The sequence below is a fragment of the Mytilus galloprovincialis genome, chromosome 5 (genome assembly GCF_965363235.1).
Source record: "Mytilus galloprovincialis chromosome 5, xbMytGall1.hap1.1, whole genome shotgun sequence".
NCBI lineage: Eukaryota > Metazoa > Mollusca > Bivalvia > Mytilida > Mytilidae > Mytilus > Mytilus galloprovincialis.
In genome coordinates, this window is record NC_134842.1 from 5,339,969 (window position 1) to 5,357,511 (window position 17,543).

A 17,543-nucleotide genomic window follows, 5' to 3' on the forward strand; every position below is an offset into this window, starting at 1 on the left:
CCACTGCATTATTAAGGTACCTTTCAAGTATTATAAAATTATAGTACTAAGAACTTCCGCATGCAAAAGTAGCTGTTTGCTATTATCATAAATTCAAAATAACAATTCTGATTGAAAATGCATTGTTTAAATCATGCTAGAACCGAAGCTATAATCAATCTTATAAGTATTTACCAGACATTTAACAACATTTAAACTTGAACCTTCTGTCTTCATAGTCATTATCATGTGTTCTCACCATTCCACTTATGAATCCGTTATTGCTGCATCGAAAGTTGAAGAATTTATCCCAGTCGTTCACATAATTAACTCTAATATATAAAATGTTATAAATGCATTATTCATATAAACTGATTTTTTTTCAATAGGTGTCCATTTAACATCAAACTCCATAAATGTGCAGTAAAAACAAAATAAAGAACACAACACCAAACCATCTTACAGAGGTACAAGAAAACGATACAATGCATTTCAAATACTTTGTATACTTCATTAAATATGATATGATCAATTCAGCCGCTATAAGGATTAATCAACATGTGAAATACTAATGTCGACGCCCTTTTGTAACTAGTTATGACAAGTACGTTAATGGCCTGGGCGATCTTGTGGGTGTTTTTAAACAATTATGCATGCAAACAAAGCATGATGAACTGCATATATAAATCGAAAATAGCATATGCGAAAGTTTTATACTTTTCAAGATATAGCAAATTTGATATTTAGAAAAAATAGATGTACAGAAGTATAGATGACAGAAACTTTGACTTTCAATTATCAGTTCTCGCAATCCAGTTGTAGTACTGACAGTTGAGACTTCTGAATCGTGTGAAATGTATTTTTATACAAGTTGCTTACATATGTTTTTTCTATTTTCATACGCAGTTCTTCTTGTGTTAGTTGAAAACAAAGTGTTATAAAAAATCAGTGATGAAAGCCCATTTTCGTACCTGTTATTGAAAGCAGTATTTCCATCCGTTTACAAAAAGAAACGTGTTAGCCATTTGCATTGGCTCTACATGATATTCTATTCGGAATCGGTTTCTATATTTTTACGCCTAATTAAACTTTGAACATTTTTTTTTGTGCATATGTCATATTTTGTATTGGGAAAACAGTTTACTTATAATTTCTTTTACCTTCTTCGCAATAAGTTTCTTAGTTTTTTTTAAGTATTTAAATCCCCTAATAAACTTGCTATTAACTGGCAGTTTTTGTATTTGCCTTGGTATAGATCTCGGTCAACTTTATTGAAAACTCGACCCTATATACCATGGCAAAACTGAAACATGCTTGTTAATGAAATAAAATATTATGTCTGCTTTAGACTTGTTGATTAATAAGATGTTAGACATTTACTTGTCAAACAAGATTGAGAGCGTTGTCCACCAGTACGTTAACAATCTATAGCCCATTAGCGATCTTCATAATAGTCATGATGTTTACTATAGATGACAGAAATGCCTTGTTCAGCTGGAAAGGCAAAATTGACTTGCTCATCATAATTGTTTAACCAATTCCGTCTAAAAATGAAATTCAATATCAACGATTCGTCTGAACGAAAATATAATTTATTTATGATTAAAACATTTTATTATTGTTACGGTCCTTTTTGTCAGCTTTTCAACTATTTCAGTACTTATACATCGTTGGCTTTACCATATTCGGCTTTGCGCATTCCGTATGCAGGTAAAATAAAAAAAAAATAAAACGATTCGGATGCATATATTAAAATTTATAAAGTGTAGTTTTCATAATTTAACAAAAAATCGATATGTACTGTAAAATGTAGACACGTTTTAAGTTTTTATAATTTTGTTATATTTTGGCCTGGAGAGCATCACTTAGAGATTATCATTGTTGACGGACATCTATATCAAATTACATGCTATACTGATATGATTGAACGTAAAATAGTTTATTCATATATACTGCTTTATTGACTGTTCACGATATCTTTACATATCAAGATAATAATGAAAGGACTTAGTACTCAATCATGTGATTTGTTTGCACTTGTCGCATGCTAACATGACTGGTTCAAGTTAGGTAAGCAATTAAGTCAGAAAGTTACTGAATTTCAATACTTGTGACAATGTGAACATCTCCCAATTTTAATATACATGTAACATATCAATTGTTTAAATTGAATTTTGTCTAGAAAAGTTGTAAAGCAATCTGACCTGTAGAACTTAAAGAGTTGATATACAAAAAACAGCCTTCAATTTTTAGACTTGATTCGAATTTACTGCTTGCTTTTAGAGTTCATGAACATTTGTCATTCAAATTGATAATTTCAAGTTGTGGAATTTGTAAATTAGTTCTAGAAAACGCTGAAAATATGCTGTTTTTACAATATAAAAAGTCTTTGGATTCTAAGAACGATTGGTTCATTTTCAACAGAGATAGTTTCGGATCTTTGATAGCAGGAAAAACGTATTTAAATAGAGGCGAAAGATACCAGATCAGGAAATCCGTTTGTTTCCACTCACTTTATATTCATCGTTAGTTTTTGCTGTACGCATTCAGTATCACATACCGTTACTGATAATATAAAACATATTAGTATATGATCTTTCCCATATCAGTTAGGTTATCATTGTTGACATGACGAGATACTGTTTATATATAATAATCTGTCATTCATGTTTACGGCCATCACTAACGTTAATGTGTGACTGGAATAACAAAACGCATGTAGCGCAATATATTTGCTCTGGCAATCTTTGTCATCGAAAGGCATTTTAAAATATCTTGGTTATACTGTGTAATAAGCACTATAGGGAACAGAAATGTTTTGTTTGTTTTGAGAATAGTATACACGATTGTATGCATATGTCTATGTCATTGCTTTATTTGATTTAAAATTTATTTACAAAACAGTACAAGTAGTGAAAAATCTAAGAACTTGTGTGACTATATAAATGTCATAAATCTGTATCTATAGAATAAACGATATCTTTTTTATGTACCAGAAGTGCATTTTTCAGGTAGTCAAATTACTTGTGATTCATCCGATATATATGTAATTGATGGATATACAACACTGCAATATAGGATATTAATTTTAACCAGCCATGTTATATCACTATATGTCACGACTATGTTCTTTTATATTATTGGTAAGTTATCAAATGAAGTTGCTTTTATTGGAACAAAACTTCCTTTCAATATTTTTGCTTCAAAAGATAGCTTAAAATAAAGCGTCGCGTAGCAACTATTACTAGCACACGACATTACTTCTATCATTGCCGGAAAACAATTCTTTTTACAGAGAGTGGTTTTTTTTTGTTTTTTCACAGCAATTGCAAGTTCCAAACTATGTTAGAGATAATTTTAACGTAAAATATGCAATTCACTAGTTGATTGTTCTAAATTTATTACTTTGTTTAAATACAAACATTTTTTTACTAAGTAAACATTTCTGACATTAGAATTATAGGCTAAGTAGAACGCAAAGAATGATTTCTAATATAACAATGCGACTTTGTGCAATGAAAATAACATGCCATTCTGAATACGGAAATCTCGATATTGAATAACCCGCTAGGATTATTACATATTAGAAAAAACATCTGCTCGTTCACATATACCAATCGTTATGCGCAAATATGAAAAAAAGAAATAACAGTTTTTAGATTTGTAACGTTAATTTAATTTGTTATTTAGATGTGTGTACATGTTACGTTGTCTGAGATTATCGAGGCTCACATAAGAGTCATCAATGCCACGTGTCATGACAATTTACATCACACGAATGATTGTTCTACTTTTACACTTAAAATAGGATATTATAGGTAAGTCGTTTGAAATCATGTTGCTTCTAGAATAAATTTCCGGTTACAAGAGCGCAATTATGCGTAATGCATTTGCCATATGTTACCACTAGTTTGCCGTAGTATTTTCTCAAATACTAAACAAATTAGGGGGAAACGGGTAGCAGTTCCTATTACGAGAAATGCCAGTGTGTCATTACAACTAAAAAATATAATATATGGTCATGCGGCAAAAATTGACTTAAAATTCAGTTGAAAAAGATCGTTTCTTTTTTTTCTCCTAATGCATGTAATGACAAAAGCATATTTTTAATTGCTCCGACTTGCAAAAATGGGAAATATTTTCCCTACTTCGTAAAATGTTAATATGATTTTCTGCATTCTTTAAACCTAATTGGATAAGATTTCGATGATATCATTACCAACCAATGATACATAAATGACGGTAGTAATACATGAATTATCAATATTGTTTATTTTACCATGTATCATGATATAGCCCTCTAATTGTGTTCAAACAGTGGGACGAAGTAACTACTTCTTTTTATAACAAAGTTGTGATTAGATTTCAGTTTTTTTTTGTTCTTTGTAGATGCATTGCAGATGATAAATTAATCCCTGGTAATCGTTTCGAATATGACTTTGGAAGGAAATATCAATTCAATACAAGTGCTAAATTTATATTTACTGAAGGATTAGACAAGGTATATTTTATTATAATCTATGGGACATGCTTTTTATGATTATTCAACCGTGTATAATATTGTTTCCTTATTTGATTGTATATTTTGTATAAATTTACAGTCAAAATGATGATTGTATGACCATTATGGTAAATATAACTCATCAAACATACATTGTGATAGTAGAATCCTAAGAAAATATAAAAAATGGGCACGATACGTTACAAAGGTTTGGAATAAAAGACTGACAACAAATCAAATGAAACATGACACGAAAAAGACTTTTACTAATCTGACTTAAACATTTTGAATTAACATTTTAATTCGAAAAAGCTCTACGTTTTGCTTATACGCTAGTTGTTATTTAAATGATTATTATTATTTAAGACTGGTTTTGATTATATAATGGTGGTGGTGATGAACAACAATTTCAAAGGATTCACGTCCGTCACAACGTGCGAGTCAACAAAAGATAAATCACGAGATGAAAATAGAAACTCAACTGTTATCCATACCAAATCGTATTTCAGTGAATCATCTTCTTTCAGGTATATATAATGGAGAGGGAAATGGGGAATATGTCATAGAGACTACAACCCGACCAACGAGTAGATAACAGCCGAGGCTACCAATGGGTCTTTAACACATTTAGAAGATCATGCATCTGTCGGCCGGCTTTAGCTGGCCCCTGAATAATATTGTGTACTAGTTCAGCGAAAATTAGCGTCGTACTAAACTCCAAAACATATAAATGAACCTAAATAAAAGAAAACAAAAAACAAAACTAACAACGGCTAGAGTTTCCTCGCTTGGACGAGCGCAACAATGTGACGGGGTTAAACATGTTTTGGAGATGTCAACCCTCCCTCTTTACCTCTTACTAATGAAGAATATTAATAAAATTGAGAATGGAAATGGGGAATGTGTCAAATAGACAACAAGACGCATAGTAAATCCCAGTTACCAGTTAAGAAAAGTCCGAGACAGATGTCAGAATAGGTAACAATAGAAACTTAGCAAAATGACAACGATATAAGGGATTACTAGCAGTTACTGAAGACCTAAACTAAACAGATGAAAAGGGTATGCCTTCATCGTATGAAAATCAAGCACAATCCTTTCCGTTAGTTATTTAGTATTATACCATCATAAAATGTATGAGAAGAACATAGCCCTCATCAGGCCAGCTCGTTTTTAGAATAAATGTGTTTATTTCCGATTCAAATACTATATAAGTAAAACAATGTAAATATCAAAATGTGTCATTCTTAATGAAATGACAACAGTATCGTTAATATATTTTTTCTGGATAAGTCTGTATGAAATTTGGTAGCTTTTGATGTGAATATCGACATTTTGTGCTTTGTAAATAATAATTCCATATAAAATTAAATTTAAAATACCTGAACCTATACGATGTATGTATGTTAATATATTTACGAATAATGTCCTTGCAAGGATTAAAAAATTAAGTAAAAGTTTTCAAATCATTGCCTAAGCTTTATCGAAATAAATAGAATGAAGCCTTTTGGTAATGAAAATGTGCGACTTTTTTTCAATGGAATCGCAAAATGTGCCTTCTCGGTACAAGAAAATAAAATTGAAGCTTCTTAAACGTTTTTAATTATGACTAAACTATACACTATAGCACGTAAGATAGTTTATATTGGATATTCCGAGCACGTGCATCCTATAACATGTTTAGGAATACAATCTGTGTTCCAGAACTATGTAGCGTATGTTCACAGCAAAATTAAAAACAAATATCAAATATGGATTTTCATTATATTACTTGATGTAACCAAATACGGATAATATATCTCCTTTTTGTTATTGGATGTTTTAATAAAACCTTTAGATTTAGAAAAATAAGATATTCTGTCACTCCTTTAAATTTCAGTTTTGATATAGAAATTAAAACAGTGTGCCAACCGTCCTTTTGTTTTGGATTAAGATGTGAAAAATGTGGTAAGTTCGATCCAGTTTAATAATAAAACGCTTTTAAGTAGTATTGATTAAGGATGTTATTAGTGGATATTTTCTTGTTTTTCAATTTCATTATAACTGAAATTTCGAAGAATTGACCAACTATAAAGTATGGAATTTGCACATTGCTGACGATCGCGTAATGTAGTTGCTTTATATGTTTCAATTTACTTAGCTGTTTACAACTTTATGGAATTTTGGGTCCTTAATGCTCTTTAACATCGTACTGTCTTTCTAACCATAGTGATATGAGCATCACTGATAAGTCTTATGTAGACGGAACGACCATGATACCTCTAATTACTAGTAACGTCATTAGGTCCACGGAAAACGGTTGTTCAATATGTTATCTTTTTTTATTTATTAAATAAACAATTCTAAAAGTTAAAAAACCTATATAATCTGCTGATATCATATTCACTTGCTTCCGTTTAATTTAAAACGAATGTATGTGATTGTAATTCAAAAGCAAAAGCATTTACTAAACTCTGAAAAGATTAAGAATTTATGATTTATGATATTAATAATTTTTTGGGAAATTTGCAGAGAACAACTGTACATGTCGTTCAACATTTACTGTAATAAAACAACATTCCAAATTATGTACGCTTGTATGAAATAAAGTATCACGAATAAATTTTTAAAAAAATACGTTTTTAACCATTGCAGTAAGCTATTTGATTTATTGTAGACGCGATCAGACAATATATTTTATATACTTTATATTGAGAAAAAGTTACTCTTGCATTAACAGCATCCAATCGAATGACAACACAGGACTCCAGTATAGAATACATCACTTCTTACAAAACACCATCTCATTCTTCAAGAAAAGTTACAAGTCGTCACAAAACAACAACTCATTCTTCAAGAAAAGTTACAAGTCGTCACAAAACAACAACTCATTCTTCAAGAAAAGTTACAAGTCGTCACAAAACAACAACCTATTCTATACCAACCGGAAGTGCTGCGAGTCTTGTAAGTTTTGTATATTATTACTAATCAATAATCACAACATTACTTGAAATTAACGTTTAATGCCTTACACGTGTTACAACCAATATCGTGTATACTGAGGAGGGTTGTGAACTAACACTAACTACACGTGTAATAGCCTGTCTACCTCGACATTAGTTGTCTTATGTCATATTTGATTTGTTTTCGATACATGATCTGCGTCGAATAAAAATCGATCTTATGTATTTAAACGTATAATATAAATGTACAAATTCTGATTGTTTTTTTAACATCCAATACGACATAATAGTTGAGTGCTGTTAAAGTTTTTGGAGTTCACATAACAGGTGGGTTTTGTAGAACTTTTGGAGTCTATTACAGGTGAGTGATATATGAGTTTTTAGATTTCACATAACAGGTGAGTGTTGTATGAGTTTTTGGAGCTCACATAACAGTGTGAGTGTTGGATGAGTTTTTAGAGTTCACATAACAGGTGAGTTCTCTATGAGTTTTTGGAGTTCACATAACAAGTGAGTGTTGTATGAGTTTTTGAAATTCACATAACAGGTGAGTGTTGTGAGAGTTTTTGGAATTCACATAACAGGTGTTTGTTGTATAAGTTTTTGGAGTTCATATAACAAATGAGTATTGTATCAGTTTTGGAAATTCACATAACAGTTGGGTGTTGTATGAGTTATCGGAATTCATATAACAGTTTGGTGTTGTATGAAATTTTGGAATTCACATAACAGGTGAGTGTTGTATACGTTTTTGGAGTTCACATAACAAATGAGTGTTGTATAAGTTTTTAGAGTTCACATAACAAATGAGTGTTGTATTAGTTTTTAGAGTTCACATAACAAGTGAGTGTTGTATGAGTTTTTGGAGCTCACATAACAAATGAGTATTGTATAACCTTTTTTTGAATTCACATAACAGTTGGGTGTTGTATGAGTTGTCGGCATTCACATAACAGTTGTTTGTTGTATGAGTTTTTGGAATTCACATAACAGGTGAGTGTTGTTAGAGTTTTTGGAATTCGCATAACAGGTTAGTGTTGTATGAGTTTTTGGAGTTCACATAACAGTGTGAGTGTTGGATAAGTCTTTAGAGTTCGCATAGCAGATGAGTGTTTGTTGAGTTTTTAGAGTTCAAGTAACAGGTGAGTGTTGTATGAGTTTTTGAAATTCACATAACAAGTGAGTTTTGAATACGTTTTTGCAAATTCACATAACAAATGAGTGTTGTATAACTTTTTTGAATTCACATAACAGTTGGGTGTTGTATGAGTTTTCGGAATTTACATAACAGGTGAATGTTGTAAGAGTTTTTGGAATTCACATAACAGGTGAGTGTTGTATAAGTTTTTGGAGTTCACATAACAAATGAGTGTTGTATAAATTTTTAGAGTTCACATATCAAATGAGTGTTGTATGAATTTTTAGAGTTCACATTACAGGTGAGTGCTTTGTATAAGTTTTCGGCATTCACACAACATTTGGGTGTTGTATGAGTTTTTGGAATTCACATAACAGGTGAGTGTTGTATGAGTTTTTGGAGTTCACATAACAGTGTGAGTGTTGGATGAGTCTTAAGAATTCGCATAACAGGTGAATGTTGTATGCGTTTTTGGAGTTCACATAACAAATGAGTGTTCTATAAGTTTTTAGAGTTCACATAACAGGTGAGTATTGTATAACTTTTTTGAATTCACATAACAGTTGGGTGTATTATGAGTTTTCGGAATTCACATAACAGGTGAGTGTTGTAAGAGTTTTTGGAATTCACATAACGGGGTGAGTGTTGTATAAGTTTTTAGAGTTCACATAACAAATGAGTGTTGTATGAGTTTTTAGAGTTCACATAACAAGTGAGTGGTGTATGAGTTTTTGAAGCTCACATAACAAATGAGTATTGTATTACATTTTTTTGAATTCACATAACAGTTGGTTGTTGTATGAGTTGTCGGCATTCACATAACAGTTATTTGTTGTATGAGTTTTTGGAATTCACATAACAGGTGAGTGTTGTTAGAGTTTTTGGAATTCGCATAACAGGTAAGTGTTGTATGAGTTTTTGGAGTTCACATAACAGTGCGAGTGTTGGATAAGTCTTTAGAGTTCGCATAACAGATGTGTGTTTGTTGAGTTTTTAGAGTTCAAATAACAGGTGAGTGTTGTATGAGTTTTTGGAATTCACATAACAGGTGAGTGTTGAATACGTTTTTGGAAATTCACATAACAAATGAGTATTGTATAACTTTTTTGTATTCACATAACAGTTGGGTGTTGTATGAGTTTTCGGAATTTACATAACAGGTGAGTATTGTAAGAGTTTTTTGAATTCACATAACAGGTGAGTGTTGTATAAGTTTTTGGAGTTCACATAACAAATGAGTGTTGTATAAATTTTATGAGTTCACATATCAAATGAGTGTTGTATGAGTTTTTAGAGTTCACATTACAGGTGAGTGTTTTGTATGAGTTTTCGGCATTCACATAACAGTTGGGTGTTGTATGAGTTTTTGGAGTTCACATAACAGTGTGAGTGTTGGATGAGTCTTAAGAGTTCGCATAACAGGTGAATGTTGTATGAGTTTTTGGAGTTCACATAAGAAATGAGTGTTCTATAAGTTTTTAGAGTTCACATAACAAATGAGTGTTGTATGAGTTTTTAGAGCTCACATAACAGGTGAGTGTTGTATGAGTTTTTGGCGTTCACATAACAAATGAGTATTGTATAGTTTTTTGAATTCACATAACAGTTGGGTGTTGCATGAGTTTTCGGAATTCACATAACAGGTGAGTGTTGTAAGAGGTTTTGGAATTCACATAACGGGGTGAGTGTTGTATAATTTTTTGGAGTTCACATAACAAGTGAGTGTTGTATATGTTTTTAAAGTTCACATAACAAATGAGTGTTATATGTGTTTTTAGAGTTCACATAACAGGTGAGTGTTTTGTATGAGTTTTTCGAATTCACATAACATATGCGTGTGGTATAAGTTTTTGGAGTTCACATATCAAATGAGTGTTGTATGAGTTTTTAGAGTTCACATAACAGATGAGTGTTGTATAAGTTTTTGGAATTTACATAACAGTTGGATGTAATTTAAGTTTTTGGAATTTACATAACAGGTGAGTGTTGTATAAGTTTTTGGAGTTCACATGCATGCTACGAAAATAAGAGATGTGCTTTGAATTTTGTCAATAAAACAACTTTTAACAAGAAAACAAACGAAGCGTATAAAAGCAATGAAATTCAAATATACAGAAAATGGTTAAGATAGATATAGGAAAATGTGGTGTGAGTTTGCATTCATCATTATGTGATTATCTCACTACTTAAAATTGTTTAGAGTTTGCATTCATCATTATGTGGTTATCTCACTACTTAGAATTGTTCTATGTCGTTTGTGTTTTTATGTTAAATATTTAACCTTTATTTTAGCTGAGTAAAACAGATCAATTTATACTACTCTTGTTGTGCCTGTGGTCTGTGTACTACTTCTGATAACAGTGTACAGATGACACTCATGGTAAATATTACATTAAGAACACTCATTTTTAGCCATGGCTTTGTCAGTTTATTTTCGATTTGTGAGTTTAACTGTACTGCTGGTATCTTGCGTTCCTCTTTCATTGAACTGTCTTCCTTTATTGGATACTGTGAATTCATTATCATTCGTGGATTTCCATGAGACAGGTAAACCACGACATTAAATCTTCAACGAATAGCAAATTTGTATAGGCTTGTTTGCAGATTTCAGAAAATCCTTGTTTGCAGATTTCAGCAAACCCACGAAATTAAATATCATGTACATGTAGTTTTCCTTAATCCACAAAAATAATAGTATCCACAATAACTTGACAATGAGTCATGTAAAAATCTCAATTGTATTAATTGCGTCGATATGCTGTCATCTGTGTAGCATGATCTGCTCACTCTTTCAGGACAACGGCCAGGTTTTTTTTTCTGTTACATCTTGTTCAATTTTTAGCATTACACAGGCACATTTACCACCCATGATATACACACAAAGTCCATTACATGCAAAAGTCATGTGTGAATAATTGCTCAATCTTAAGCATAATGTATAGCATTTAGCCAGACATGGCAGTCTTCTTTGTCATTTTGCTTTTTTAGTTGGACTTCTAATTTTTCCATATGTTTGCGCTTTTGCATACTTTTATCGCCAGCACATTAAAATAAAATTCATATCCAAACGTGTATGATTAGTTGTCAAAGGTACCAGGCTAATGATTTTATACGGCAGACGAGCGTTTCTTCTACATAAAACTCATCAATGATGCTCAAATTAAAATAGTTAGAAAATTAGAAAGCAAATCAAGTATAAAGTTGAATAGCATTGAGGATCTAAAACTCAAAAAAACGCTGTGCCAAAATAGGGTAAGGTAATCTATGCCAAGGATATAAAACATCCTAATTATTTCGAATAATACATACTTTTTACAACATTTCAATTATAAAAATGGCAATATAATTTATATGCATGTCAACACCGAGATGCCGACTACTGGTCTGGTGATTTCATATGCCTGTTTTATATAAGAAAATATAACACAAGTCATCAATATTTAAAATAACACAAATTTAAAATAAAATTTTGAATGTTATCATTGCTAACAGATTAATGTTTGTAAAATATATTTAACATGTGTTTAAGATCAGATCAATACTTTATGTTATGTTCCCTCTAACCACAGATGGCAATCAAAGTATATAAACGAAGCAAATTTTCCCCATGTTAGTCTGTCAAATATCAGAGATACCTCAAACACACACCATAGAATGGATAACAACTGTGATATTTCCAGGCATTTTTCTATGTAGAAACAGGTGGATTTCAAATGTATACCAAGTTCTGTAACTTGAATGACGATCGCATAAAATTCCATTATATTGACAACGATGTGTGAACAAAACAAACAGACATAATATGTATACATGTCAAGAATAGGGATACAGCAGTCAACATTGTGTCATTATCTTAATCACTGTAAAATATTTATGTACGACAGACGTAGAAATTTCCGAGTACAGGTGGTGGAGTAATCATAATAACAATTCCGTTAGTATTTAAAGTCGTGCGTGCACGAGAAACGTTATCGACAAAGGTGGAGACCATCTAGCGAGTGGTGTGTACGTATGTGTGTATAGGAATATTAATCTTCAGTATAACAGTTCATGCGTTATACATCACCGTGTAGAACGCCACATGTGGGGTGTCAGCTATGCTTGACACGGGGTGGCAATGTCGAAGCGGAGCAAAACTAACAAAGTAAGTTCAAGTATCAAAATTTCTATTTTTAGAATTCTTAGTACCATAAAATGAATTGCACGGAATGACCTGAAACATAATCTATTTCCTGCAAGTAAAGCAGTCTTTTTTCGTGCTCTGTTTCCTCAAACACCTCTCCCTAGTTTTCCGTGTTGCAGATTTTGAGGCTTCATATGCAAATTTCTGGATAAAACTACTTTAAACGACTTCCTCCCGTATCATTCATATAGAATTTAATTCCTATTATGGAAATTTAACCAAATACCAGCTTCTTACTTAAAATTATTTGATTTTAAAACTAGTTTTTCATCAAAATATGAAGTGTCGCTAAGGGTGTCAGATTTTGCATCTTAAGAGGTAGAAGCTTTCAATAAAACATAGAATAGATATATGCATATAAATCGGTCTTTATCTGATACTTTTTAGTTCAAACACATCTGCTATATTATGATAAGACATTACAAACTGAAGGTACTTCATTTTGCCTGTTTTTTTTTGTTTTTAAGATATGTGCTTTTGATTTCGTAAAAAGTTTAAAACAACTCAAAATACTTTGTTTTAAAGCTGGAAAAAGATTTCTTTTCCCATTTAGTTACTGCCATGGTCAGAAAAAAGTCACGGTTTAGGCTCAATGCACAGAAACATTGAGGAAAATCACAGAGCAGACCTCCGTCAGAAATTAGGTCTGCAAATGACAATTGGCGTTAATCAAGATTTGTGTTTGTGATCAGTGGATTACAGGCGTAATTGTTTCAGCTTACGGAACTTGTAGGAAATGACCTATCTTGTATCAACTCGGTATAATCTAGTGCAAGCGACATAGTTGGAACACAATCATCTTATGTTAATAAAAGAACAGTAGAGATCTCCTATCAAGGAAACCATGACAGACTCGTGGAAAATGATGAAATGTTTCAAAGTTAGAACCAAGATATCCAAAGCAGAGGTCAGATTTCGGGGTATCAACGGCATAGCGATGGAGTGTTGATAGTATCTTTCGGGTTGGAACTGCAAAATTATTTCCTGCGTCTTGGGGATCGGATATCCGCGCTCACACAAGTTTTCTGGAATGTGAACAATACGTTTTGGTCCGTCCATAAAATATTAGAATTTACCTAGAAAAAGTCTGTAACCAGTTTTCCTAAACCTCTTTGTTGTTTCCCGATACCACATTTCCGTTGTTATTCTGTTTGACATAAATCCATGGAAAGAAAGAGAATATTGTCTTAAACTCTTTTTTACCATTTCGATAAAAGATAGAAAATCAGCAGCCAGATTAAGTTTAAAAAAAGTAATCTCTGTTTCAAAATCGTTAATATTAATATTATGTGTGTCAATGGAGAGAGTAATCGAATTTGTTTTAAAGTGTGTGCTTTTTGCGGCTTGCACGAGTGCTTTTGAGAGGAACCTGGTGATGCACTTTCGTGGAGTTTGACTGTTGGTGGCTTCGGCTAAATCTTTTATGGAGGTCTGCTCTGCGATTTTCCTCCATGTTTCTGTGCATTGTGCCTCAACTGTGATTTTTTTTGACCAAGGTAGTAATTAAAAAGGAAAAGAAATCATTTTCCAGCTTTAAAACAAAGTATTTTTAGTCGTTTTAACTTTTTACGAAATCAAAAGCAAATGTCTTAAAAGACAAAAAACAGGCAAAATGAAGTACCTTTAGTCTGTAATGTCTTATCATAATATAGCAGATGTGTTTGAATTAAAAAGTACCAGATAAAGACCGATTTATATGCAAATATATTCTATTTTTATTAAAAGCCTCTACCCCATGAGATGCAAAATCTGACACCCCTAGCGACACTTTATATTTTGATGAAAAAACTAGTTTTAAAACCAATTAATTTTAAGTAAGAAGCATGTATTTGGTTAAATTCCATGATAGGAGTTCAATTCTATATAAATGATACGGAAAGGCGTCGTCTAAAGTAGTTGTTTATCTTGAAATTTGCACATAAAGCCTCAAAATCTGCAACACGGAAAACTAGGAAGAGGTGTTTGAGGAAACAGAAACCGAAAACGACTGCTAATGCTAGCAGGAAATAGATTATGTTTCGAGTCATTCCGTGCAATTCATTATAATTATGGTGCTAAGAATTCTAAAAATAAGAAATTTTGATACTTGAACTTACTTTGTTAGTTTTTCTCCGCTTCGAAATTGCCACCCCGTGTCAAACATAGCCGACGCCCCGCATGTGGCGTTCTACACGGTGTATATGTAGTGTTTATATTTTAATTATGCGCTTCTCTTTTGTAGATTGTATGTTATTTGCATTAACTGGTGTCAGTGTGTGTTATTTAAATAAACTTGTGCCATTTGTGATGAAAACTATTGAGGACATTGGTCTTATACTTTATGTGTTTAATAAGTTTTAAAGATGGTCACGACAGTCTCTACAATGATGTTTGTTTTTATTAATAAAAAATGATTTCACTTTTTGAGATATACGTATTATTTTTCGTGGTTGGTATTAGGCGCACATAGTACATACATGTTTTATTTTCGGTTGAACAGAGTGAATTGAAAAAATAACATCTAAATAGTTAAAAAAATTATATATTGAATTTACTCATGTTTATTGGCAATTTTAAAAAAAAGAGTCAGGATCATAAAATCTGGCAAAATAAATCAACGAAACGATTGAAAATCATGTGTCATATAATTTATTGGATACAGTAAAATTTCCGATAAAAATGTTGGACTAGTATAGTTATTCCAAATAGCTATACATTTTGCCTGTGTGTTTGTTGTTCATAATTCTATTAAAATATACAATAACTTGTATGAAAGAATTTCATGATATCAATGTATAATAGTTTCTTTGTTAGCAGCAATCCTCTATCAATGAAATTTCAAAGGTTACAAGCCCGTCATAACGTTTGAGTCAACGAAAGATAGATCACAAAATGAAAATAGAAACTCAACTGTAATTCATACCAAATCATATTTCAGTCAATCATCTTTGTTCAGGTACATACAAATTGAGAATGGAAATTGGGAAAATGTCTACGAGAATACAACTCGACCAACGAGAAGATAGCAGCTAAAGGCCACCAATGGGACTTCAACACAACGAGAAGATCCCGCATCTGAAGGCAAGCTTCAGGTGGCCCCTTAACAAATTTGTGTACTAGTTCAATGAATATAGACGTCATAATAAACTCAAAAACAAAGAAATAAACTTAAATAAAAACAAACATAAAGGACTAACAAATGCAAGAGATTCCTGACTTAGGACAGGCGCAACAATGTGGTGAGGTTAAACATGTTTTGTGAGATCTCAATTCTCCCCTATCTCTAGCTTATATAGAATTACAAGCACACAACGATACGAAGAGTAAATCTTTGTTTAGAAAAATCCAAGTCCGATGTCAGAATAGGTAAGAAAAGAAACTTACAATGATACATCAATTTACAAGGGAGTACTTACAGTTACTGACCTTAACTAAACTGATAGATTATGTCACAATCGTATCAAAATCAAGTACAATCCCTCCTGTTCGGCAGTTAGTATCATACCATCATAACATATATGCGAAGAACATGACCCGTATCAGGCCAACAACTGGTTTAAGAAAAAAATATTTTTATTTGCAAATATAAAAAAGAAGATGTGGTATGATTGCTAATGAGACAACTGTCTACAAGAGACCAAAATGACCCAGAAATTACCAACTATAGGTCACCGTACGGCCTTCAACAATGAGCAAAGCCCATACCGCATAGTATAAATATTACTAACAAAATAATATCAAAATATACAATCTTTAATGAGCTGACAACAGTATCGTAACTATATCCCTTCTGGACGAGTCTGTATAAATGTTAAATGAGCTGACAACAGTATCGTAACTATATCCCTTCTGAATGAGTCTGTATAAATGTTAAGTGAGCTGACAACAGTATCGTAACTATATCCCTTCTGGATGAGTCTGTATAAATGTTAAGTGAGGTGACAACAGTATCGTAACTATATCCCTTCTGGATAAGTCTGTATAAATGTTAAGTGAGCTGACAACAGTATCGTAACTATATCTCTTCTGGATGAGTCTGTATAAATGTTAAGTGAGCTGACAACAGTATCGTAACTATATCCCTTCTGGATGAGTCTGTATAAATGTTAAGTGAGCTGACAACAGTATCGTAACTATATCCCTTGAGTCTGTATAAATGTTAAGTGAGTTGACAACAGTATCGTAACTATATCCCTTCTGGATGAGTCTGTATAAATGTTAAGTGAGGTGACAACAGTATCGTAACTATATCCCTTCTGGATGAGTCTGTATAAATGTTAAGTGAGCTGACAACAGTATCGTAACTATATCCCTTCTGGATGAGTCTGTATAAATGTTAAGTGAGTTGACAACAGTATCGTAACTATATCCCTTCTGGATGAGTCTGTATAAATGTTAAGTGAGCTGACAACAGTATCGTAACTATATCCCTTCTGGATGAGTCTGTATAAATGTTAAGTGAGCTGACAACAGTATCGTAACTATATCCCTTCTGGATGAGTCTGTATAAATGTTAAGTGAGCTGACAACAGTATCGTAACTATATCTCTTCTGGATGAGTCTGTATAAATGTTAAGTGAGTTGACAACAGTATCGTAACTATATCCCTTCTGGATGAGTCTGTATAAATGTTAAGTGAGCTGACAACAGTATCGTAACTATATCCCTTCTGGATGAGTCTGTATAAATGTTAAGTGAGTTGACAACAGTATCGTAACTATATCCCTTCTGGATGAGTCTGTATAAATGTTAAGTGAGCTGACAACAGTATCGTAACTATATCCCTTCTGGATGAGTCTGTATAAATGTTAAATGAGCTGA

The 17,543-nt window shown here is 32.1% G+C and overlaps 1 protein-coding gene across 1 annotated transcript; it reads left to right on the top strand.

Moving 5' to 3' along the window:
• The first annotated feature begins 1,993 nt into the window (after window positions 1–1,993).
• On the top strand, window positions 1,994–15,151 carry LOC143075014 (uncharacterized). The gene is made up of 9 exons (XM_076250244.1): window positions 1,994–2,049; window positions 2,976–3,122; window positions 3,670–3,797; window positions 4,369–4,480; window positions 4,847–5,007; window positions 6,360–6,427; window positions 7,200–7,423; window positions 10,853–10,940; window positions 14,965–15,151. Exons 2-8 carry the CDS (start codon window positions 3,078–3,080, stop codon window positions 10,913–10,915), a joined length of 801 nt encoding a protein of 266 aa, XP_076106359.1. The 5' UTR covers window positions 1,994–2,049; window positions 2,976–3,077; the 3' UTR covers window positions 10,916–10,940; window positions 14,965–15,151.
• Window positions 15,152–17,543: the final 2,392 nt, after the last annotated feature.